General features: G+C 38.1%; 1 protein-coding gene across 2 annotated transcripts in view; it reads right to left on the reverse strand.

Annotated features, from left to right (window-relative positions):
- PCCA (propionyl-CoA carboxylase alpha subunit) overlaps positions 1-26,837 on the reverse strand; it is a 315,205-nt gene that overhangs the window by 151,477 nt on the left and 136,891 nt on the right. For both annotated transcript variants that reach the window (XM_014944198.1, XM_014944197.1), the window contains exons 13-16: positions 18,733-18,876; positions 16,869-16,943; positions 11,602-11,670; positions 10,695-10,770 (exon numbers count right to left, since the gene is read on the reverse strand). In XM_014944198.1, coding sequence (XP_014799684.1) covers positions 10,695-10,770; positions 11,602-11,670; positions 16,869-16,943; positions 18,733-18,876 — 364 coding nt within the window. The remainder of the gene's footprint in view (positions 1-10,694; positions 10,771-11,601; positions 11,671-16,868; positions 16,944-18,732; positions 18,877-26,837) is intronic.

The following is a 26,837-nucleotide window of genomic DNA, read 5'->3' on the forward strand; positions in this document are numbered from 1 at the left end:
AGCAGTAGGAAACAAACTTGTAAAAAGATGAGCTCTTATCTTTGTAGAATAGATGCTTGTCTACAACTTAGAGACCATAATACTGATGTCATCAATGCCAATTTACCAGTTTTGTTCCACTCCTGCCTCAAGATATCCTCCTTAAACACTCAGTTTAATGCAGAAGTAAACCTTCCAAATTTTAACAGCACCAAGCCTAATTCAAAAGCCTACTTAAGTCAATAGCAGCAAGCACAACTGAGAGACTTTTGGTTCAGTCCTAGCAGACGGAGGCAATGCCTGAGCCATCTCCTTGAAATGACAGAGAAGTCATGACCGTAAGTATCAGCCCAATTCCAGTGAACCCTGGTCCACCTTGTCATCCTGCCACCTTATAGGGGCCACATTACACCCCAATCAGGGTAATGAAAGACAGTAAAGAATTTCATTATTTATATATAATTTTATAACATTTTAATCATTTGTAAGTCATAAGAGACTCCTGTGGAACCTACAAAACAAAGAAATCTATTGCTTGCTCCATATGTACCAATGCAACCTTGCATGGTCAACTCTAATCGAATGCCCCATTCTTCCTTTAGCACCATTCCATGACCTTGCTAGGCCTATAGCCCCCCCACCCCCAAATTATTTCTTTAATTAAAAAAACCCAACTTATACAGACCTTATAGCCACCTTTGTCCTTTAATTTCTTTGAATATTATACGGTTTTTTTCTTAATTTCTTCATCCCCTTTCATTCCACTTCTCAGCCTGTCTCCTCTTTTTTTTTTATTTTTTCCCCTGCTTTTTGTGTCAACAAAGACAGACAATTTCTAATAAATGCAATCGCAAGCTACACAGCTCAAAGGATACTGCCAGTCTCAATCCAGTACACAAAACATAAGTCCTCTTTCCCTTCCTCACAGACAAGTGAAAGATCAACTTGTTTTCTCAGAGAGGAAAGGAATAATCCATATTCCACTTCCAGTACAGGCTGGAAAAAACATAATCAGGAGTAGATGTCAGCAAAAGGTATGTACTCAGGATAGTTAACACTGGGAAAAGATTGCCTAGGGAAAGATTCTGGAGTCAGTGAAAATGTTTAAAAACAGGTTAAAGAAAAACCTGCCAGGAGGCAGATATAGATAGTACATCTTACTTCGAGTAGTGGGACCAGATGACTTTCTGAAATCCTTCAAGTTTCATTTTTCTTTGAGTTTAATAGGGCTGAGTAACCAAGTCAGTAACTTAATGCTAAACTGCACTTTGCCAGAAGTACTTGCAGCTTAGCACCAAATATGATGATCATTAAAAGTCATCCCACTGAAATATAAAATACAAAGTCTTTATAGGAGGTCCAAGAGGAAAGGAGGTGCAAAAAAATCCTCGGGGAAAAAAAAATCCCTAGACAATTTGAACTATCTTCTGCTTACTGCACTCCAAACTATTTTCAAAGAAAAGATACTGTCTTTTTTGAGATAGTACATAGGTCATCTCTCGAAAGTTTAAGATAATGCAGGTAAGAGAAAAACACCATCTTTAGCTCAACTCTCTTCTCAATTTTGCAAAGAGATTGTAACAGAAAATTTGAAAGGCCACCACAGCTCAACCTCAATACAGGTACACAGAACAATACTGCCTCATAAGCATTGGTGTTTCTGGAGAGAAGCTGAAATAGGCATGCAATTCAGGAGCACAAACTGTAAGCATTGGCTGCACTATTGCATCCGTTCCAAGGATGGACAACTGAGGAAGCTTGCTATAGGAAGGAGGTTGCCCAAGCTCAGCTGTGCCCTGTGCACATTCTCACCTCTCAGGAAACACAAAGGAATTCACCTTCTTTCCTCTCAGTGTCAGAGGGACAGGCAACTCCACACCACACTGCACTGCCCAGGTCACACAAACTTTGGTGTTAGGCACACACCATGAACTATGAAATGCAGAGCACATCACAGATTAGTTTGTCTTCTTACAATCTGTCTGTGCATCCATACCTCTTGTAAAACACAAGATTCGGAGCTTCAACTTCAGGTACGTTTATTTACAAGTTATGATGATTAACACAGGGATGACATGACTCCAAAAGTTATTTGCACATTTTTTTTCTAATAGCTCTAATTTAAAATAACATGAATAAGAATTCATTGTAAACTCAGGTCTCTCAACTGTAAATTAAGCTATTTAGATTTTTTTCCCCTATCGAGATCTCACCAAAAGCAAAAACACTGGCAGTACAGCAACCGCAAATTGCTGTAGCTACAGAGGGAGATTCTTTTGCGCTTCTACTTTATTTCCCTTTGTGTTTTTCCAGTTTAGAAGCATGAATAACATTCTTGTTATTTTTATATGCAGACCAGTTCAAACAGTTCAAAGCTTTTTTCCCCTACAGTCTGCTGCTGGTGTGAATTTTCAAGCTCTCTGTGTGGCCGTCACTGAAACCACTTTCAACACACGGAGTCAGACTCAGCCTCATTGAATCATGAAGTCATAGCTTTACAGACTAGTTCATGAGCCATTAAGTAGCACATTACACAACCAGCTCAATGATGACAAGGTAAAAATTTGACCATTTCATTAAAAGAGGATCAATCTCCTTCATGCCTGTGACCTAGATAGTCATTCACAGACCCTGATTTCATAAACATTGAGTGAAACTCATATTGCATCTCCACTAAATGAAAAATTTTAAGAAATCTTACGCTAAATGACTATTAACTTCAAAATAAATAAAGTACTTCTTTGGCTGCTATAAAATCCCCCCAAAGTTTCCCATGTGAATAGTAAGTTGAAATATCACAGAGATTTTCATCTATTAAGTACAGTTTCAGGACTACAATTAAAAGACAAAGAGGAGCTCTTCAATGCTTCCCAACTTTGAATCCAGGAATTAAACACAGTACAATCTGTAACCAGATCATCTCTTTTTTTTTTTTTTTTTCCCCCCCTAAACTGCTGTAAGATCCCTGGTGAGATGATGGCTGTTGACAGATGACAGAGCCTGGTGTCTCAACTGACTGCCCCAAAAGACCTGAACTCAAAAAAAATACTATGAGTATCTTAATTATTTCCAACTCATATGCATCTGAAAAATCAGAGGCTTCAGCAATGTTTTAAGCTCCAAAATTACTTTAACAAGTCCAATAGAGCAGACAAGCCTAGGTGTTTGGGAAGCTATCTAATACACATATTTTACATATGCAAATTAAAATTTAATACGCAACAGCTTCCCTTTAAAGTATCATGAAAGGCTATCTTTATCAGTCCCCATGATCACTATGTGAGCAATGACTGCATGGCAGATCTACTCAAAACTGGTATCTTTAGTGATGTTCCCAATCGTATGGCTTTAAAAAAAAAAAAAAAAATAACCCACCAAAAACCAGTGTAATCCTTCAGAAGTCTAGAAGTTTTAGATTTGCAATTTAGCGTGACCTCTGTCAAAGTTCATAAGGTCTCCATCTGTGTGTGAGTAACTGCTCGGCTACAGAAATATGGACCCCTAGAGCAGCTTGCTCCTGACTACCTGCTGCTTCCAAAACACTGGCCAGACATTAGCCCCACACTCTCACAGGATCAAACAGAGGCTAACAGGCAGTGCTTATTTCATGCAAAGTTAGACACTAAACTGAAGTATATTGTATTTATGTTGCAGTGGTTTTCAGGGAATTTTTCTTTTTCTTGACCAGGTCTGCAGTCTGCCAGGAACAAAATCACATTTGTTAACCTGACAAGCCATGACATTTCCAACAAACAAACAAAATCCTTAACTATATCAATTTATTTCCCCTCCAGAAAACAAAATTTCACTTCAGCATCATTCTTTTACACTGTTCAGACTGATGCAGAACTGCAGTTACAGTTATAGTCTTCTTTTCTCTAAATCAAAATACAATAAAAAAATAATAATCAATGTTCCTTGTACCTCTATTTTTTTCTTTCACTTGGCTTCATTTTTCATACAATATTACAGCAGTAGAAGTTGAACTCAAGATGTACTCGGACTTGAATTTTCACACACCATTTTTCAGAATACATTTGTAAAAGAGAGTGGGCTAACATTTAACTTCTGGAGATCTAATAAAAAGATATATATATGTTTGTATGTTTTATATATAACAATTATGTATTCCTGACATTCTATTAATTTTCTAGTTAATTTGTAGTTACTGTCTAATGATTACATAAGCACACTAAATAATCACATTGTTCACCAGAGCTGATTAGTAACCACTACTTGAAGAGGCCCTCATTAAAAAAAATAAAATTATAATCAGAAGAAATTACTCCACATATGGCTTGTCTCATTATCCTGCCTCCTTCCCTTCCCCGTTCTCTGGATTACATCTGCCTTAAAATCTTGCTAAATATACCAGCTTTTTTCATTAACTTACAAACTGTTGCCTAACTCCTAACGTGTCTTCCCAAAACAACAGAACGATGAAAAAGACAATCAAATAAATGTTATAGAAAATGAAAGTTTCCTAGTAGGTTTACGCACATGAAATCGCACCACATTTTTACTCACTAAAATTCAGAACTTGGAATGCCAAGGCACAAAATCATAGGCAGTGTTTTCACTATAAATATTTACTGACACTAAACATATTCAGCGTTGATTAGCCTTTTTACAGTATTAAGCTTCTGTCATCTTGTCTGCAAACATAAATCTGCATTTATCCATGTAAACTTAATTGGAGTCCTACATGCCTCTCTGTAGATAAGCAGTTGAATATGCTTAACTTGCTGATAATTTCAAATTGTGCTAAGTGGAATCGAAAGAACTTTATTTGCATACTTAGTGATTGCAAAAACAACATGTGGAGTACAGTACTGGAGGTTTCGGAAAAATGGCGAAGCTAAATTATCACCAATCAATTTAAATGCTGAATAAGAATAAATGCTATGAAGTTTAGGAGGCATCCCAGCTGATTTCTCTAACCAAAAAATAAATCTATTAATAAAGCTCTGCACTGAGCATTATGAAACACTGATTATGTTACTCTCCACTTAAAACAAGAACATTAACATAGATTTGCACAGAATACGAGAACAGCATTTTCAACACATGCACTTTTCAAAGTTCACAACTGCTACCCAGCTAGCCTCCACATTTGCAATTCCAAAAGTTGCTATAATATTCCCTAAAACCCTTAATATTCAACTGTTAATTGTCTTTCAAAGCTTCTGTTTTGCTTCAATTCACTTCAGAGCAGGCTATCTGCGTACAAAGTCCCATCCCAAAAGCAAGAAGAAAGGCTTTTTTAACTTTTTAATTTTAATAAGCAAACATACACATAAAGTTCTTACATAGGATCAGTACACCACTGACTCTCGGAGCTGAACATGTATTTCAATTAAAACATTAATTATTTTAGATATTAAATTGTGGAGCTCACAGAACTCATAGAATAGAATAAAGGAGGAAAGCAGGGGGAGGCAGAAAATATATGGTAAGATCTTACTGCAAAAATCATTAATTCAAACTGGAATTAAATTTTGTACTGCATAGACTTCTCAACCTCTTAATAAGATTAAGCAGTCCGGTATTTATGGTGTTAGTAAACACGTATGAATGTTTGAATCAGTAGAATAATTGGAAGCAGAAGTTAAGCAGGCTTTGTCAAGAGCAAGTGAGAGAAACTGGATGGCCATCCTGCCACCACCCTCTCCTCAGCCATCCTTTTACTCTAAAGAAGGGGAATAGAACACCAGGTCAACATTATATTTAAGGGGCATAACTAGAAGTAACAGCGCTTGCGTTTCAATGTCTCCTCAGTCTGGCACACTGTAGTTCTTGTAGATTTTCCATCACCACAACACTTTTTTTTTCCTTAATTAAAAAAACCCCAAAACTTCTCTGCCAAAAAAAAAGGTACCTTATTTTATTTCCCTTCTTATGTACCCTCACAGTAAAGAATTTGTTTCTAATATCTAATCTAAATCACCCCTCTTTCAGTTTAAAACTGTTACCCCTCATCCCCTCGCTACACTCCCTCATAAAGAGTCCCTCCCTAATCAGTTCTACTTGCTGCATAAATATGTCCATTTCTTTTATTTAAATAAAGACAATTTTCATATGTAAACTTTCCATAAATTTATATTGGGTTTTATAGATGCCTTTAAATGATGATCAGATTATTCAGCATCATAAATTACATGACAAACACATGCTAAAATCTTAGAGAAACTGACAAGAGGAAAATCCCTCATCATGTTTATAACACACAGTAGACACAGTGAAATTTGTGTTGTTCAAATTAAAAAGAAGAAACAAAATCTTAAGTTTCTGAAGAAAAGTGGCATAAAACAAGAGAAAGATGAACTCCTAACAACAGTGCACGCTCAGAGGAAACAACTCATGCCTCATCCCGATGAGCAACAGGGCCTCTATGCTTGACCGACGTCTTGAACTTCTCCGCATTCACAAATTCTCTAGTAGCCACGGGATAAAATGAAAAGTGCTTGACACAAATCTGGGTTAGACCTTGAACATTAATCATCCCTGAACTACACTAGAAGACCTACAGGTAAAAATGCTACCTAATTAGACCCTTCCCCATTCAGAAGTCTCAATTGAGATTTTGAATTCAGACAAGTTCCCAATGGAAGAATCGGTCCCTATCAGGATAATTTAGACTGTAAAGGATCTTTGGAGATCATTTAATCCAATCCACCATTCAAAGAAGTGCTATCCTACACTTTCACCTGCTTCCATGAACAACGCTGTAGATATTAGACAGGAAATAAGATGCAGATTATACTCCCACGACCACACTGAACATATCTTGAGTTAGGCACATTGTTAGCATCTACCAACAAACAGACCGCAGAATTTCTTATTTCAGTGTAGGCAAGTTGTCACCACCCCAAACTGTAATAATATGTTAAGGCAATAGGCACTTTCAGAGCATAGCATTGTTTCAAATGTCACAATTTGTTTTATTCAGCATTTATAATCAAGATACTGCTATTACAGGCACTATATGATGCAGGCTCGGTTGCTTAAAACATTATTTACTCAAATTTTGCATAAATCTGCTTTCTTTGCAAATATTAGATTACTTTTTTTTTTTTAATTTAATTAATTTCATTTCCTTTGTGATGTTGTCAGCCAGATTTAACTGGGAGGACAGCTGAACTACAGATTCAAGACCAGATGCTATCCAGTCCTAGAAAACAAGGCTGTAAAAGAGTGTAGTCTGAAGATTTATTCCCTGTAAGTGGAATAGAGCTAAAAGGGAATGGGTAACTCTTGGATATCCTAAAGCCACAGCATCAGAAATTGAATGCCCGCTCGTACAGCCAGTAGAGAAGGAACAGCAGGGCAAGTCCTTGAACTTCACACTGTCAGCGTGCCCTCAGCCCAGCCTGGAGGAGTCACCTCTTGGAGGGTCACTGTGCCGCTTCACTCTCTGGACTCTCTGCTGGGACTGCCATGAATGACATTATATGGTGGCATTTGTTCCAAGAGGACATTTGTCTTCCAGGAACTGGATAAATCCCACTGATTTCGCACAGGTCAGCAAGCAACCATCAAAATATTAGTGACTAAAAGTCCTTACCAACTTTTGCCTGCTTTGAACTGGTGACACAGAAGTGATGGGAAAGACTCCATCTTCCATTAGGAGTCCCTAAGCTACCCATTAGATGGTCCTTGACCTGTTACCCAGTCACCCCATCCCACTCCCACCCCATGCGAGCGAACAAGCACTTTTTCTTACAAAAGTGTTGCAATTCTTGGGAACTTAAATCTAAATTTTCGCGGTGTACAATTATCAGTCCAATTCACGCTGACTTCAGCCGGCAGTGCTTAGCTAAAACGCTTTGTAACTCAGAAGAGACTTGTTTCTCACAGGCAAAAATACACTGTCTCTAAAACAAAGCAAAGGTAAGAGCTGCTTCCATGGAAATGGGAGGGGGAGGGATGGCGGGGGCAGGTTTCAGAAACAGGAATATGGAGCACACTGTTCAGGAAGACTATGGTGATCTCTAAGCATTTATGGTACAGGCTCACTATTCAAACATAAAACCACGTAACTTCAAAGCTAGGCAAAAAACTATTCTGTATCTTTTACTACTAATAATGACTCAATTATGAAGAATTCATGTGAGGCACTTTCACATAAGATCATGGTGGTTTAATATTGTTTTACGCAGCACCTAACATTTTAAAGCCAAAATATCTACAATAATTATAACTTCATTAATGCTGACAAGTATCTCAAGGGTGGGTTGAAGGAGGAGGGAACCAGACTCTTTTCAGTGGTTCCCAGTGACAGGACGAGGGGCAACGGGCACAAGTCGGAACATAAGAGGCTCCACTCAAATATGAGGAGAAACTTCTTCACGGTGAGGGTGCCAGAGCCCTGGAACAGGCTGCCCAGGGGGGTTGTGGAGTCCCCTTCTTTGGAGATTTTCAAGACCCGCCTGGATGCAGTCCTGAGTAACATGCTCTGACAAGCTCTAGGCAATCCTGCTTCAGCAGGGGAGTTGGGCTAGATGATCTCTGTGGTCCCTTCCAACTCTAAAAATTCAGTGAAATTCAGTGAAATTTAAAAAAAAAATACATGAAATTGCATTTAGTTTTCTGATGTTTAATTATTTTTCTCCGCTTAAATACCAATATATTACTACTATCTGTTAGGCTTACTTGAACTTGTTAGAGACAACTTCTCTACATGTTCTCTACATGTCAATGCAGTTCAGAAGGTTACAGGTAGGACAGTCTCTAAATTAAGTGTCATTCACACTAGGCAACAGAAGAAATTCTTTGATATCCAAGAATGTTACATTTTAAATAAACCCCGAGAAGAAACTACCAGCTGTGTAATACTACACAAAAATTCTATTGGTTTTCAAATAGAAACCACTGCTCACCACAGCTAAAAAAGTTCAGGAAATTCATCTACTTTTGAAACCAGTGGTAAATTAAAATTTGTCTCTTGTAATACTTCTTTTAAAAAATGGATCCCCCCCAGTTCATTTATTACCTTTTTCAATGTTTTTAATAGCTTAAGAGCTTCTTCACAGATAGATATACTATAGAGATATCAGGTATGAACACTTAAATGCCTACATGCATAGTAATAAAAGACTAAAAAAATCTAAAATGCAAATTACTAATTTTCATACATAAGATTTCATGTCCTTTGTAGGTATTTATGTATTTAACATATTTAATATATTAATTTATGTATATAACTTTTTTGAGGTACATACACATCTGTGTAAAACACCAAAGAACAATTAAGTTCCATCCTATATCATAACACACAATAAAAGACAACGCTACACACACAATGCCAATATCCTCATTAACTAATCCTCCTAGCATAATTTTCTACTAATTCAAGCTGAGTTTGAATCCAGAGCATGTCTCCCTAAAAAACAAAGAAGAAAACAAAACAAAAAACCCACAAAACCACCAAACAACACCTCACATCAGCCTAGACATAGCAGCATAAATTTCTCTTTCATATAAATGTACTCAGCTGATATACAGCAGGGGTTTACACCAGCACATTGTACTGCTAATAGTCTAATGGCTCAAGTTGCACCAGTATAAATCCACTTTAGAGTTATGCAGTTCCATTTACAATGAATAATCCTACCACCTATCTAGCTACACTGTGGTAGAGGGATGATCATTTTCCCCTAGATAAACCTTTCTAGTCTCACGTGGCATCTGCAGCATTCACAGACAGCATTAAAGCCAAACCAAGTTCTACAGAAATGCTCCTAGGATTGTCTGCTAGATGAGTTCTCTCCTGCTTCTCTTCAGAGGAGGAATTAAATAAGTGTTCCAAGTCTCTCTTCCATCTCAAACCATGGAACAACCTGTCCAGCAACCAAAACAAAGAACAAAGGCAGCAAATCCTCCAACAGTTTCCTTCCCACCTACCCTGGTTCTTCAATTATACTGACTAGCAATGAAAGAAATAACTCCCCCAAAGACCCACGAGTTACGAGACAAAACGAAGATTTTTGCCACATTACAGTTCCCTTCTCTAATCATCCCCAGGAAAAGAAAGGATGAGAAATCCAATTTTTCCCCTCTTAGTTTTCTTTCCTATCTTCCATAAGACACAGAAGAAGAGCTAAAGATTTCTCCTACTCAAACCATGACTTTCCTCTCTAAAACTTAAAAGGAGTTGAAGTTGTCATGGTTGATTCACCCCTGCTGCTTGGAAAGGCTAGAAGAACAGCTACTTCTCTCCTGGGCAGACAGTCAGCAGGAGCTGAAACACATGCCGATCACCAGCCTACATCTGTATTTGCCCAAACTTACACAATTACCATGATAATAATACATACATACACAATCAAATACTGCATTGTGATATTATTTGACCACAATCAATGGATTGCACTGCTATAAAATAGCAACTACTTTAAATTTCTTACAGTGTAGTGGCCTTCTTTTTCCTCCACCACATAAATGAATTATATGCCACCATTTTGTGAAAACTCTGAGTTTAAGGAAACAATTTAAATATTTATCTCATAATATTCAAGCAAAAACAATGGGAAAAAAAATGAAGTCTCTTTAAATTTGATGTATCTTCTCAGCTTAATTAACACAAGCTTTTCCTGTTTTAATTTGCACTTAAGAAGCGGGAACTTTACTCAATTTGCTAATTACTACATTTTCAAGCTGTTTTCTTCAAATAGATGGCAGCCTATCACACTAGGAACCCAAATTTCTGTAGTTACCTCGAATTACGTAATTGTCCAAAGCCTCTTCCATTCTTTTCAGTGCTTCAGCTCTATTAGAGCCATAGGTAATCAGCTAAAAAAAAAAAAAAAAGAAAGTATATAAGTTACCTAGAAATGAGATGTTTGTCTCTAGATTCTGAATAGCATTTATAATGAAAATGGTTTGTAAAACGTCCGCAGTCACAAAATCATTTCTCTCACATTACTGTATCTGTGCTTTAGAGGCTCTTTAAAACATCAAGAGAAAACTAAGATCTCTTAACCCATTCAATGAAAGAAGGCCAATCACTTTTCCTTCATAAAACTTAAAGCATCTAAACAAGCTCTCTCCTCTTCAGGCACACAGAAAATTAGAGCAGAGGTTCAATATCTAGTTGACTCTCCCGACTTCCAATGCCCAACCGACTTCTAAGATTTAAGTGTGATATTTTTTTTTTACAACTGAACTCTGACTATAGTGTCACATTTTCATTTTACCAATATGTTACTCATCAATAAGAATACTAAGAGACACTATCAACCATTTCTTTCACTGCTTCTTTTGGGAAGGCAGAATTAATGAAATTTTAGTTCTAGCTAGGTTACATTTAAAATGACAGATTGGCAGCACCTAAGTCTGAAAGTAATGACTTCTGTCTAAATCAGAATCCTTTTAATAATCAGAAACTGCAAGACAATAACGATGTCAAAAGAGAAAATAATTTTTGTTTAGAAGTGACACTAAGTTTCCTCTGCTCCACATCTTCCTTCCCTTCTTTCATATTTCCCCTGAGGCACGTTATACCTAGCACCTTTAAAATACTGATTTACTAATCCTTTAATATAATATCTCTCCTTTGAAAGATGTGTTTATAAAATTAGCGTTTCATACCTTTAGAATATTGAAAAATAAACATCAACTCACTTTTGAGATCATAGGATCATAATAAATGCTAATATCACTTCCTTGCTGTATGCCACTGTCAACACGCACCTTCAAAAAATAAGAAGCAAAAATAATTATGTATTGGGGAAAAAAAAATATTTCAACATGAGATCAAATGTACCTGGCAGGCTTAAAACATAACACAATGAAGCTTATCGCATACGTTTTTTTTCCCCTTGAAGAATCAGAATAATTATTTGTTTTCAGAGAAGCCGGGAGAGGGGAAGAGGAGCTTTTTCCTCCACCAGGAAAAATTCTTGCAAGTTATTCTCTCCTTTAAAAAAAACCACTACTGCAATCTTCAGTTGATAGTAAAAATTCTCTTTTGTTCTCCTAGAATGCACAGTAAACAAATTCAATCTAACAAACTAACAAACAATCTAACAAGTCTGAACGTATCCAATTCCAATTTAATCCCTGCAATAAAATACAGTTGTAATTATTCTCTGACACCTGGCATGAAGGATGCCCCTTATAATCACATCCTTTCTGCATCTATATGTAATCACGTCCCCCATGTTCCGCTACAGCCCTTCCAAGGGCTCCAGTAGGAATACAAGTAGGAGCATTCAGCAGGAACTTTGGAGCTCTGCTTATCAGCTCCATGGGAATACTGATCCTGTGGTTTTCATGTCTGTAACACTTTCCTTCTTTGCCTCACCCTCTCAACTGTAAAACATTTTTTTTTCTGTTGCTGGTGTTCTTCTGAGGCTTTAATGTTTACACAGCTTTTTCCATGGCTGTGCTTTGTAAGGACACAGCCCCAATTAAAGCTCTGATTCTGCAATATTCATGGAATAAAATAACACAAGTTCAAAAATTTCTTTTGAAGAGGCTGATTGCTGTTAACCAGCCAACAAGTTAGTTAGTATATTGCTGATTCTTGTTTTCATCTCCGAGTTTGATTTCATCACTGTAGCAATGAGGTTAGCCATATAAAACTTTTCAAATGAGCAATTTCTGGGGAATAAATATTTATTAAATTGCTGCTTTTGAGTGCTGGAATCCGAAATATTTTTTAAAAACTAATCAAAATAACTCGAGAGTGATAAACGCGTTCTGGGGATCATAAGGATGGAGGGCTCTAATCCAAGCTGTTGAAGCAGCAGGGCTCCGCTCTACTGCGTTGTGAAGGGGGTGGGAAAGAGGGTCCTGGAATCTCACTTAAATCCTCACCTGTGGGAAGGAACCTTTGTAATAAACAGCAGCTCATCTGTCTGCAGCAAGGCAGAAAAAGGTCAACGCAACGGCTGTTAGGCCTTTAATATTTTAATTTAGGCAATTATCAAGGGACCACATGTAGAACCTCTTGTCTACAGAATCCACATGAGGGCATGATGATGACTTTATTATCCAAATGACACAAAAAGATACTGAAGAAAGTGAGTACACCTGCTAGGGTAAGAAACGCTGTCTGACCAGTTTTTCTGACATTATCTTCTTTTCATTGGAAAAAAAGCATATATTTACTCATATATCTGTATTTGCGTATTTATATCCTGTTTATTATATATTTGTGTTTATTTGTATATCAGATTTATTCATGTGTAAAGGTAGTGGCACTTTGTAGCATTTTTATCACATCCTATCTGGACGTGCTTTATCTATACTTAACTAGACCCCCCACTACCCATATATCAGGTACATTTAACATTAGCTACTGATAAGAAGGTAGTTCAGACATGTCATGATTACAGCAGAAACACACAGTGTATTTCCCAGCTCCCCTTCTCGTAACCACTAAATCATCCTCCCTCCCAGGAAGTCTGCCTACATATAAAGTCCATGCATACATTCTCATATTCATATCCAAAGAAAATCCCTTGTCTATAATATTTTTTTGCAGCATACAATAAATACATATATAAAACGTGAAGGTAACACATACATACTCCACACCTACTCGAGTTATACTGTGAATTCTGACTCCTAGTAGCACCTATAGAGTGATTCCATACAAGTGTTTAAGGGTGCTTTACATACACATATATACGCATGTATGTATTTATACATATATACCGTATTTTGACAAAACAAAAAGACATATGAAAGGTGCATAATTCAGACCCAGAGTAAGCAGGTTAGTCAGATCCTGGAGTTAATGTACAGCTTCTGAGGCTACTGACTACACACTCCACCTGCTCCTTCTGTTGATACAGAGCATACATACATGCCACGATACAATTTACACTTTTTCCTAAGTACAGTGTCCCGAAAAATGAAGAATTACAGTGAGAATTGAAAATTCTTTAATAGGTGTAGCATAATTTCCTTTTAAAAAACATAATCTAGAGTCCTCTGTAGAGGTTCAATTTTCATAAAATAAACTCAAGATGACAAAAAATGACAGTAGAAAAGAAATATATTTACAATCTTCAGTTCTCTCTGTGGTGCTTATGTTTTCAGAGCTTGGTAACAGTAGGTGATTTTATAAACTATATGGTGTGACAGAACTTAATGAATATTGGATGAAAAAGACAACCTTATTCAACTGATACTCACTACAATGTGCTTAACTTGATAAATAATAGCAATACTTATTAGGCCTCCAGCATTCACTTCTGCTCAATGCATTTCCTTTCTTTTATTCAGTATTTAAAATCCCAAAGAAAGGTTCAAGATCCTCCTATACCCCACAGCTTGTTGGTATTACAGCCCCCAACACTTTTATTGCTGTTCTACTACCACTGTGTGTTCTTGCACTAGGACAAAAGTAAACTGATAGATAAAAAAAAAGCTTAAGGGAAAAAAAAAAAAAAAAGCACAGTCTGTGTCCCAGTCCTGCAATGCACTATTAGTGCATCAAATTCCACTTACCAACACATACAGGGTCTAGTATCTCTCAATTCTTTGCCATTTCAGAGTCTAAGAGTTTTCTCTTTCTGGAAAGTCATTAAAAGACCAGATAGTGGCAAAGAGCAACACTGGAGCTCTTCAGATGTGGCAGTACATTTGCTATGTTGTGTAAGAGGACTGAACATGAATGTTCACCATCCTAAAATGGGTTTTTGTGGTTGCCTATCTTAAGCTTCATTCAAAGATGAAAAAAAAAATTATTTGCAACTACCATGTTCTAAGGAAATTAGACTACATGACACAAAAATAGCCAGTTTATTCTTATCTATGGCTAAGAAAAAAAACCCTCACGCAGCCATGCACGCCAGTTCCACCAGCTTCAGCAGCTGACACGCAGGCACAAGTAGACAATCAGAGCCAATCTCAGACACAGAAGAAATGAATTGAAAATGCATTTGGCAATACACTACTCGTAAGCCAAAATCGCTGTGACACACTACAAGTCTCTGCTAATATTTTTTAAGCCAACTTGTTGACAATTCCAAAATCCAAAATGCAGAAAACAAACACTGTGGCACAGTGGGCCTGTAACGCTGAACTTTTTTAGTCATATTAATTTTGTTCTTAGCGACATGACATTCTCAGGAGAGAAATTAGTTTCACAGTGGCAGAAAATATGTATTAAGACACCAAAGCATGAGTGTCTACATAAAAATAGCTGTTCTATTTTTAATACGACAATAGAAGCAAACAGAAAGAGAACAGCCTCGACACTCCATATGAGCTCCTCAAGCCATTGCTCTGAAGCCTCTAGCGTAATTAAAATTTCTTTCTTCGGTACCACGACGGACCACGTGAAGCGATCAGGCATCTCCCACCCTTCATTTTCAATTCACCTCTCCCCCTAAGCACAACTCCCAGCCCACCCTGTCTACCTGACAAGTGACAGCCCAATCTGATTAAATGCTTGCAAGGGAGGGGACTCATGGGCCTCCATGACAGGCCAAAAGTGATCACCATGGAGATACATAATTACAGCTGTCAACGCGTCTACTGTCCTGCTGGCATCAATTTGATTGCTCCCAGCAATAATGATAGACAAAGCTTAGTGTGCACTCTCCTGCACCCAATCACTTTATCTATTCCGTGGTCCATTTAGCTGACATGCAACATTCACACAAGCAAATAACAGCAGTAAGCAGAACATTTAAGGCATTTTAATTGTTTTTTCTTTGTATGGATGGCTCACAAGCGCAAATGTTATTACATAAAACTCCTGCTGCAGCATTAATTGAAGAAAGATTTGGTGGGACAAAGACTGTAGGGGGTATAGTTTGTCCATTATCACTTGTACTTTCAACAGGTCTCACGTTTGGAAAATTGCAAATTGCAAAAACTTGCAAGGGCAAAATGTTTGACATCCTGTTAGCTATTACAACATGGTGAAAACTTCTAACAACCACTGGAGTATTCATTATAAATTCATATTAAATACACTCTTTGTTTCATAAAAAAAAAAAAAGTTTAGATACATCCAATGATACCTTTTTCCCTCATCTCCTCTTTAAGAGCACATAATGCCTTTTAGATCTTTACATTTTTTTTCTGCTTTCAGGCTTTGAACACAGCATGAAGCCTTAAAGACCAGAAAGGGTCAGGTCGCTTCGGAAAGTACACGGGCAAAAACAATTTAAGAAGCGAAATAAATCATATATCCAGTAACATCTCCACATTTAAGATTCCTCCTCTAATCTTTCACTATTTTCCGTGCAAGCAATCAGACTGAATAATCGTATTCACAGATGGTACAGCCTTGTCATTCCACCAACCGACAGTGTCAGGTATATGTGCACTCATGACTTAGACTACCTTGATTTCACAGAGAGCCAGTGTCCTTGTTCTTTACACATAACAGAAAACACTGTTTGTTAAACAGTTGTTCCATATAGTTCAACTGTATCCTGAAATGTGTACTAATCACTCTAACAAATTTCCTCTTCAAAGTTGACAAAGCTAAACAGAAAGCACTGGCAGCTTCTCACCAGTGCCCCCACTTCTCTCTGGTTAAAGAGCAGATTCAATATTTCACTGTCCTTTCTAATCATCACTGTATTTTTACTTTGAAAAACTTAAAATTATAGAATGTAAAATATTTCAACATATAATGGTTTTTTGTTATACACAATTTGAACACTTAAAACGCAGTTTGGAACCGCGTAAAATATTTCAACATATAATTTTTTTTTGTTATACACATTTGAACACTTAAAACGCAGTTTGGAACCGTACATTTTTAAACATTTTTTCAGGTAGTATTGCCATGTTCTGTGTCCCCCTCCTGCCCACCAAAAAGGTGGAAAAAACCTTTTTACAAAGCTGCTGAGTACTTATAGTCTCTGCCCATAAAACAGACACTCAGCACCTAAGAAAACCAGAACTAAGTTACTTACACTTGGCACGTGCAATGGTTCCTGATACTGAGAGAGTTTACCAATGGATGGCAGGCCAAAAGATTTGTAGGGGTCCTGAAATAAAATTCAACACGAGAAAGCATTAAGCTTTTACAGATGTGGAGGAAATAATATTAAATAGCTTGAAGTCTAACAGAAATCACTGCTGGAATAACTTTATTTTCTTCCCCAGAATTACTTGTGTTGAAGTACACTTCTTCATCCACCAGCCCCTGTGACTCCAAATAAAGAGCTCTTCCATTGCAGTAAAAAAGCACGCTGCACACAGCTGTAAGCACACCACCAAAATATACAAAGATGGTATCTTAATTTGTCACACTGTGCCTTGGAAGAAGGTTGGGAAAGTACTCAGAAGGGTGGAGTTGAGAAGAGATTATATGGGGAAAAAAATTTAGACACTAAGGGCAGTTAGAAATTCAGTCACCTTAAGAAATCAAACTGACCTTTATGCCTTTGGAAATCTCCTCCATAATGCAATACCAATATAACTTAATAGGACAGCAAATAAATATATGGCCTATAGAATAACCAAAGCTCATGGCAAAGTGGTTGGATCCATTACTTAGCAACATGGAGGAAGTTGACCAAAAAACCCCAAGCACCAGTTACTTTCAGAAGACATGTAATTTGCTTTTTCAGCAACCTATTGAAATGGTTTCCAGGATAACACCTACTCATACTCCGAATAGCTTCCATGCCAATCACTGGGCAAATATTTAGTCTTTATTAAAATAGTTCATAAAACTTGCAATCAATAGAGCAAGTTGAAGATCATGTACACGTCATGAAGAGAAAGAAAAAAACCAAGATAAATTAAGATGCCCAGGGTCACAAAAGCTGCAGTAGTTAAGCGAGGGAAAAAAACATCTCCAGATGCTGAATTATTTTTGAAAAGCACAGTTACCTAAAATGCTCCTAAGACAAAATGAGGAAAGCAAAGCATCGTTTTTTCTTTATCAAACCTTGATTTTTGTGTATGAAAAATGACAGGAAAAAAAATGGTACCTTGAAATGGTTTTATATTTTAATAAGTTTTTTCAAGGTGAGCTAGAGAGTCATACCGTAGTTACAGAGTTATTGTCTTTGAAAGTTTGTCCTGTAAACCGTAGTTTCAGAAGACATGTAACTTGCTTTTTCAGCAACCTATTGAAATGGTTTAGTACAACAACAAAAATTCTGTAGACAGTTGAAATTCAACGGCTTTTTTCAGATGACAAGTTTCAAGTACACAGGTTAAGAAACCTGCAAACACTAGTTAGCTTCAGCAAATAACTCCAGCAATGCATCACTAAATGGGAACAGAACACATAGCAAACGGCCTTAGAAGTGAGTGTCAGTTATCCCTTTTACCACTTTTAATTGTGATTTTCAGAAAAAAAAATGTTGAAATCCATACTGTATTTTGAATTTATTAGTACAACAACAAAAATTCTGTAGACAGTTGAAATTCAACGGCTTTTTTCAGATGACAAGTTTCAAGTACACAGGTTAAGAAACCTGCAAACACTAGTTAGCTTCAGCAAATAACTCCAGCAATGCATCACTAAATGGGAACAGAACACATAGCAAACGGCCTTAGAAGTGAGTGTCAGTTCTCCCTTTTACCACTTTTAATTTTGATTTTCAGGAAAAAAAAAAAATATGTTGAAATCCATACTGTATTTTGAATTTAAAAATAAAAATTCTACAGTTCTCCAAAAGCTCATTAAACGTTTGTGTTACATACTCTAAATCCTGACTTTCATGTGATGTTCCTTGACTTCACCTTGGCATCTCTCCACACCTGGGTATTATTACTCCACAATTGAGCCACCTCCCCTCCTCCCCATTACCACTTATTTACCTCAGCATAAACTCGACATTCAACCGCCCAGCCGTTGATGGGAATATCAGCCTGTTTGTGCCTGAGAGGGTAACCCTTAGCAACACGGATCATTTCTTGGACTAAGTCCAGGCCGGTAATGCATTCTGTGACGGGATGTTCAACCTGCAAGGTCAAGAACTGTCAGTCAGTAGGCAACAAAAACAACAACAACAACAAAAAAATCCACTCTCCATAAACAAACACAGATAAACAAGGAATCAGACAAAGATTAAGTTCCCATCTTGGTCGTCTTCCCCCAAAAAAGTTCTACTTGACAAAATCCAGCAATCACCTTCTTTGCAGGGAAGCCCCCCAAAATAAAACAATTAGCAGATTATAACAACTAGGAGTAGGGTACGAAATGAAAACTATAGAGGACATCTAGGAGAGTTTGGGGTTTTGCAGGGGTGGGGTTTTTTCCCCATTTATTTCACAATTCAAATGCACCTGGTGACGATGAGTTCATTTTCCTTTGTTTGGAAGCTTTTCCCGTTTGATTTGGTCTTGGAAAGGCTCGCGCCGTAGCCGTAAATATATTTCAACTGAAAAAATCTCAAAAGTAGCCGATAATCAACCCGTTCTGCTACACTTAACATGGCACGTACAGGAGCGGCTCACAATTTTCCATAGAACCAGCCTACCCTAAATCTCACCCATTCGCCTGCTTTCACTAACCTGTCCTGACAAGCAACCAGATTAGCGTAATCTTGCATCAGCGCAGTGTAGCAGAAATGAGCAGATGGATCCTTCAATTTTTTTCTTCCTTTCCCCCCCCCCAGCCCCCCCCCCTTCCCCCCCCCCCTCCCCCCCCCCCCCCCGAAAAAAAAAAAAAAAAAAAAAAAGAAAAAGAAAAAAGTGGGAGTTACTAAGTAAAGAATAGTAAAAAAAAATTTGGATGATGCTGCCATGGGAATACCCCTCGCTGCCGCTAACCCCGCCGTGCTCGTAGGACCTTGCACACGTGTGTGCCCATACGCACAAGCTTCTTTTTTTTTTTTTCTTTCCCCCTTGGAGGGGGGATATAAATGGACACGTTTATTCACTTTAAAAAAAGACCCCTTTAACTAGACACAGGACAGCAAAAAAAGGCACCTGAAGACAGGAAGGCGCACCATATACCAGCACCGAGACCATATACCAGGCACCAAGACCAGCAGGCCTCAGGAGGTGATTCGGCCCCTCTACTCTGCACTTCCGCTTCTTCTTTTTTTTTTTTCCCCCTTGGAGGGGGGATATAAATGGACACGTTTATTCACTTTAAAAAAAGACCCCTTTAACTAGACACAGGACAGCAAAAAAAGGCACCTGAAGACAGGAAGGCGCACCATATACCAGCACCGAGACCATATACCAGGCACCAAGACCAGCAGGCCTCACGGCTGGAACAGGTGCAGCGGAGGCCACGAAGATGATCAGAGGGATGGAGCACCTCTCCTATGAAGACAGGCTGAGGGAGCTGGGATTGTTCAGCCTGGAGAAGAGGAGGCTCCGGGGAGACCTTATAGCAGCCTTTTAATACCCGAAGGGTGCCTATAGAAGAGCTGGAGAAGGACTGTTTGACAGGAGGTGTAATGATAAGACAAGGGGAAATGGTTTTAAATTGGAAGAAAAAAGATTCAGATTAGATCTCAGGAAGAAATTTTTTACTATGAGGGTGGTGAGACACTGGAACAGGTTGCCCAGGGAAGTTGTGGATGCCCCATCCCTGGAAGTGTTCAAGGCCAGGCTGGATGTGGCTTTGAGCAACCTGCTCCAGTGGGAGGTGTCCCTGCCCATGGCAGGGGGGTTGGAACTCGATGATCTTTGAGGTCCCTTCCAACCCTAACCAGTCTACGATTCTATGATATAGATGATGCGAAAGACAGGCACAGCTAAAAGCATGTTCTTCACACAAAGGCAGCAGTGATTCTATGACATAGATGATGTGAAAGACGGGCACGGCTAAAAGCATGTTCTTCACACAAAGGCAGCTGTAAAACTTTCCATATAGAAATTATGAAAAACCTGACATTTTTATTACAAAATGTTGGCATCCCAAAGGCAAAAACATCTTAAGGAAACGCACTTCGCAATGGTTTCTCTATCATGAGGTGTCACACTACGTACATTTTGCGACCAAAAAAACTGACATTTTTATTACAAAATGTTGGCGTCCCAAAGGCCAAAATACCTTAAGGAAACGCACTTCGCACTGGTTTCTCTATCTCTATGAGGTGTCACACTACGTACATTTTGCGACACAGGAAAAGGTCAGTGACCAAACCAGTTCTCTGTCTTCCTTCAACTACATTAGTATTAAGGAAAGCATTTAGTCATTATAATAATCTTCTGGCTTATCAGAACAAGAAGATGCTTTGGTCTTTAAGAAAAAAGCTTCGTAAAAATAAACAGATGGCATCCATAATTAGCCCTGTGTACGCTGCGAGTTTGTTTAGAGTTTCAACAACATTTTAAGACGTTTTGACATAATTTTAATGACAAATCATCACTGAAACAAGCACCTATTCTTTGAAGGATAAAAGTGACATTGAAATGGGAATCTGATTATACATTTTAAGGACGTACCTTTGGGATTCACTCTTGATTCTACCTAACACATGATATTCTCCACCGTGTCAAGCTTAACAACAGTATTTGGAAAATTTACGAAACATCTCAGTGTCTACCCTGCAGTGTTAAATTGAAGCAATTCAATTACTATTAAGAATTGCAGTTTCTATTAAAACTCCCTAAGTTTTACCAGAAATTTACTTGTCACACATTCATATTTGGACAACAAACCTTACTTGCTAGTTTTGGAATTTAAGTTTTAAAAAATTACCTCCAAGTTCAGAACACATTTGGAATTCTAACACTCCAGATTGAAAAAAAATAATATTGTATTTTAACTAAGACATTTGCATTATTTAGTTATACTGTCATTTTTCTTGGATTGCAATTGGCATTCCAGATTCAACAGCTTCAATGTTGTTTTCTGCTTTATTGTTGATGATCAAAATAGGATGGAATGTTTCTGGAAAGAAAAATATTTTTGTTGTTTGGTTCTTACGACTCACAAACATTTATTTAATCCATTCTTCAATACAGATCTTTGACTTGGTCAATATTTTCTTCTGTTTCTTCAAAATACTCCCTTTGTGTCTGCACACAAAACAGCATTCAGAAAATATGACAAGGAGGAATTTTTGAGGGTTTTTTTGGGGTGGGGAGAAGTTGTTCTGCTTTCTTTTAGAACTGTGCTTCACCTAGTGCTGTTTAGGCATAATATGGACAGTACCAATCATATCTCTAACTTTGGGGCACCAAATACATTTAAAATGCATTTTAGAATACATTAAGATCATCGAATCACCAAAATGGGGTAGAACAGTATTTTAACCTTGAAATCCTAGCTGGCTGACTTGTAACTTTTAACCTTTCTGTGAGGTGCACAGTTCAAACTCCACTTGTTTTAGAATTTGCAGGGTTTTTTCAGTAAGGGGAGGGTGGAGAGGGGTAGCGGTGTCAGTATTTTTAGCATTATACAGAACATTCTTCAGTATACAGTACAAAGGACACTAACAAAGTAAAAAAATATCCTGGTTCAACAACCACCCTGCAATGAGGTTCTGGAGGTACAAGAATCCATCCACAGAGAGATACATGCAGGATCAGAAATTAAAGCTCTAATCTTTTACAAAATCAGGAAGAATTCGGGTAGAAGTGAAGAAATTAGAATCATAGAATTGTCTAGGTTGGAAGGGACCTTTAAGATCATCTAGCCCAACCAGTAACCCAACTCTGATTAAAAAAAAAAAAGCCAACAAAAAGAAACCACCACCACACACACACCCCACTACTAAACTATGTTTCTAAGTACTAAATCAATCCATTAGATACCTCCTCTCCCTCCCCTCCCCCAAATAAAAGAAAACACAGACATCATCATTCACAGAATCACAAAATGATATGGGGTTGGAGATGACCTCTGGAGGTCACCTAGTCCAACTCCCCCATAATTCCCTACTTATGAAAGCTCTAGAATAACTGTCACAGCTATTTGACTAAAGTAACTGTTGCCCACTTTTAAATCACTGTTACAAGCTAGGCTTTAAATGTCAAAAAAAAGAAAACATAGACATCATCATTCACAGAATCACAGAATGATATGGGGTTGGAGATGACCTCTGGAGGTCACCTAGTCCAACTCCCCCATAATTCCCTACTTATGAAAGTTCTAGAATAACTGTCACAGCTATTTGACTAAAGTAACTGTTGTCCACTTTTAAATCACCGTTACAAGCTAGGCTTTAAATGTTTTCCTCTCTTCCTTTTCAGCCTTCTACTTCAGGTGTCACTCCTCTTGTTTTGTGTGCCTGTTTTATTTTCTTCTATTTTCTCCTTATACTACACTTCTCTATCAACAGCCTTAGCATCCATAAAATGGTAAGTAAAGTCAAGGACTAAATTTTTAAAGAAATGAATGCAAATATGCTCACAAATGGAGCTGAATCACACTCCATTGATCGACTCTTCTAGCTTTGGGCCATAAGCAGATTTTGTAGTCAGCTGATCCAAGTTCTTGCTAGTGAAGTCCCAGTCAATATGGTAAGAGCCAATGGTGGCATGGATATATTATAGTGGGTAAATTCACACATTAGCTCTGTCTTTAACACAAAGGGCAAAACCAGACATGTCTACAGCAAGCAATCCACAGATCATGCTACATCAAGGCAGCTGTACCTTATTCTCAACAGGACAAGCAGAAAAATCGATCAGCAATAACTCTCAATTAGTTAGCTGCCGAAAGTATCACCAGTATCTACCAGTTCCTTTACTCATACCAAGTCCGGTCATAAACAATTTATAACAAATCATCATTTCAGTGCACTTAAGTATGACACATACCTCCTTTAAAAAGTCTTACTCCCCACTTTCTGTGATCCACACACTTCTGTAATACACTTTTTCTCTATCAACAGCCTTAGCATCCATAAAATGGTAAGTAAAGTCAAGGACTAAATTTTTAAAGAAATGAATGCAAATATGCTCACAAATGGATACTACACTTCTCTATCAACAGCCTTAGCATCCATAAAATGGTAAGTAAAGTCAAGGACTAAATTTTTAAAGAAATGAATGCAAATATGCTCACAAATGGAGCTGAATCACACTCCATTGATCGACTCTTCTAGCTTTGGGCCATAAGCAGATTTTGTAGTCAGCTGATCCAAGTTCTTGCTAGTGAAGTCCCAGTCAATATGGTAAGAGCCAATGGTGGCATGGATATATTATAGTGGGTAAATTCACACATTAGCTCTGTCTTTAACACAAAGGGCAAAACCAGACATGTCTAAAATATGTTCACAAATGGAGCTGAATCACACTCCATTGATCGACTCTTCTAGCTTTGGGCCATAAGCAGATTTTGTAGTCAGCTGATCCAAGATCTTGCTAGTGAAGTCCCAGTCAATATGGTAAGAGCCAATGGTGGCATGGTTATATTACAGTGGCTAAATTCACACATTAGCTCTGTCCTTAACACAAAGGGCAAAACCAGACATGTCTACAGCAAGCAATCCACAGATCATGCTACATCAAGGCAGCTGTACCTTATTCTCAACAGGACAAGCAGAAAAATCGATCAGCAATAACTCTCAATTAGTTAGCTGCCGAAAGTATCACCAGTATCTACCAGTTCCTTTACTCATACCAAGTCCGGTCATAAACAATTTATAACAAATCATCATTTCAGTGCACTTAAGTATGACACATACCTCCTTTAAAAAGTCTTACTCCCCACTTTCTGTGATCCACACACACTTCTCTCTCTGAAAAATGCCAATGATGTCCCTGCTTTCGCATCCTTAAAGCCATAGCTGTTACAGCCAGCAACATCCATACAGGGTAAAGGGAAAGTGCTTCCTCTTCTTACCCGACCTGCTCTTCTTCAGACACCTCACAGCAATCAGCTTCCCTGTGAGTGCTACAAGCATTTTTGCTTCCCTAACCTCTTTCAGCTTCTACAGCAAGTGACACCGGTGGCAAAGCCTGTAAGAAAACAACTAAGACCCAGTTTATAGATGGTGAAGAAGACATAAGAGAGCTAGGGCAACCTGCCAACACTGCAGTCCAGTTAGCATCTGTCCCCAGAACAGTAAGGAGAGGCTGCTGACTTTCATCCTCTTCTGTGACTGCCAATGGTCTTAACACTTTACCATCCTGGGGTTCATCCACACCTACAAAAACAGTCATGACCTGGAGCTAAGAGTTACGTGACCAATGGCTGCTCCCCTTATATTCAGGGGAATAATTTCAGGACATTTTTCTCAAGACCATCAAGGTATTCAGATCTAATAGCAAAGACTTCTGGATACTCTCCCTGATTGCTCTCCTGCCTCTGTGTGGATAAGGCATCAAGTTACTCACACACCAGTTGGAACATTCAAGCAGACCACAGCAGCCAAGAAAATCTAAGCTTCAGTAGACTTAGAACTACAGCCTATGTCACCCCTACTACTGTAAGTCCCTAGTTGGTGTCATATACTCCTTTACATTCAGATAAATAACCTCAAAAATAACTTTCAACATACACCTCAGTTTCTAGGAAACACGATTCACCTGGAATCCCACAGCTTTTCCATGGCAGCCAAATGCAGTATCAATTCACCCAAACCCAACTTAACAGATGCTCCTCAGCCCTCTTTTATTTCAAGTAAGCCTGGTTTCTATTTCGGAGAACCAAACAGCAGAGGTGCACACATGTTCTGCTCTTCAGGCATGCCAGCTTCCTGTCTACTATGAGCAGAAGCACTCCAGGGTCACATCATCTTTCCGCAAAATAGTTCACAACAGCCATGTATATGGGATTCAGGAGCCCACAGTAAAAAAACAGCTTTTCAGAAAGGCTGCTGGAGAGCAGACAATGTTTGGATTAATGTACAGAATGAATGGAAAAGCACACAGGAATAGATAACAGGCAATGTCCTATGTGGTCCTTGTCTGTAGACATAGTACATAATATGAATTGCTGCTTATTTTCTGATTTATTACTGTGTGACTGAAGAACTGAGCGCAACCAGAACCATAAAAATTTTAATGCACTAAGATGCTCAGGTGGACTTCTTATTGTTTCCTAAGTAAGACACTGCAGAATTAAAAACTAATGCAAACACATTTAGTGCCAACTAATTTTTTAATAGCAGCATATCATAACTTTGAAAGATATTTAATCTACTTCCTCATAGGAAGTTATCTTCTAATAATAGTTGATTCAGTTTTGTCAATTTTTCTTTGCATGGTTTTATTACTTTATTGTACTGGACAAACACGGGTAAGAAACCATTTACATAGAAACCACTATGAATATGGAATCTGCCTTTTCTGTGTGCGCACACTTTGTATCAACAAGTTATTTAGCTCACAAGCTCAACATAACTTTCTCAATTAACAAACTGCACTTCACATAAGGAAAAAAAAACCCAAACTCGCACCCACAAAACCTACCCTTTCTTTCCTTAAGATACAATTCCAGCTTTCACAATATTTAGCAGCCCTATTAAAGCCCTCTCAGAGCACTTCGTTCAAGGTGGCTCTGGTCACACTGCAGCCCTTCTTGGGTTTTCTCTACATCAAGCTCAAAGGAAAAAAACTAATGCACCCTTTAAAGGCTGATCTTTTGTTTCTCTACTTATTAAAAATGGAGAGAAGCATCCTTTTTCTCTACTGTTTTAATAGTATTCCATGATAGTTACGAGGTAACTGTTGTCTCTAAGATATCACTCCGTGCCCTGGCAGCACTGTTAATGGCATCTTTCAGATTCAATGACTTACACAAACAATGTCGTTCTCTTCTGTCAACAACAATTAGCAATGCCTTTCTGTAGTTCTTTCGGGAAGCCTGAAAAGCAGACAACCAGTAGCTACATAATGGAAGTTGCATTAGGAGGCAAGAATGTGGCAAAAATCTGGTTAACTGTTGTCGGCTGACCCTCTTGTGTGAAGAAGTGTTGTTTGGCAGCAAAATCACCTTTTCTTTCAGTTCTAAAAATGGCCATGAACAGCTGGTATAAACTGTGTGCAGAATGGATTCTGGTGGGCTTAGG

Source organism: Calidris pugnax, unplaced genomic scaffold, assembly GCF_001431845.1.
Source record: "Calidris pugnax isolate Ruff unplaced genomic scaffold, ASM143184v1 scaffold69, whole genome shotgun sequence".
NCBI classification, from domain to species: domain Eukaryota; kingdom Metazoa; phylum Chordata; class Aves; order Charadriiformes; family Scolopacidae; genus Calidris; species Calidris pugnax.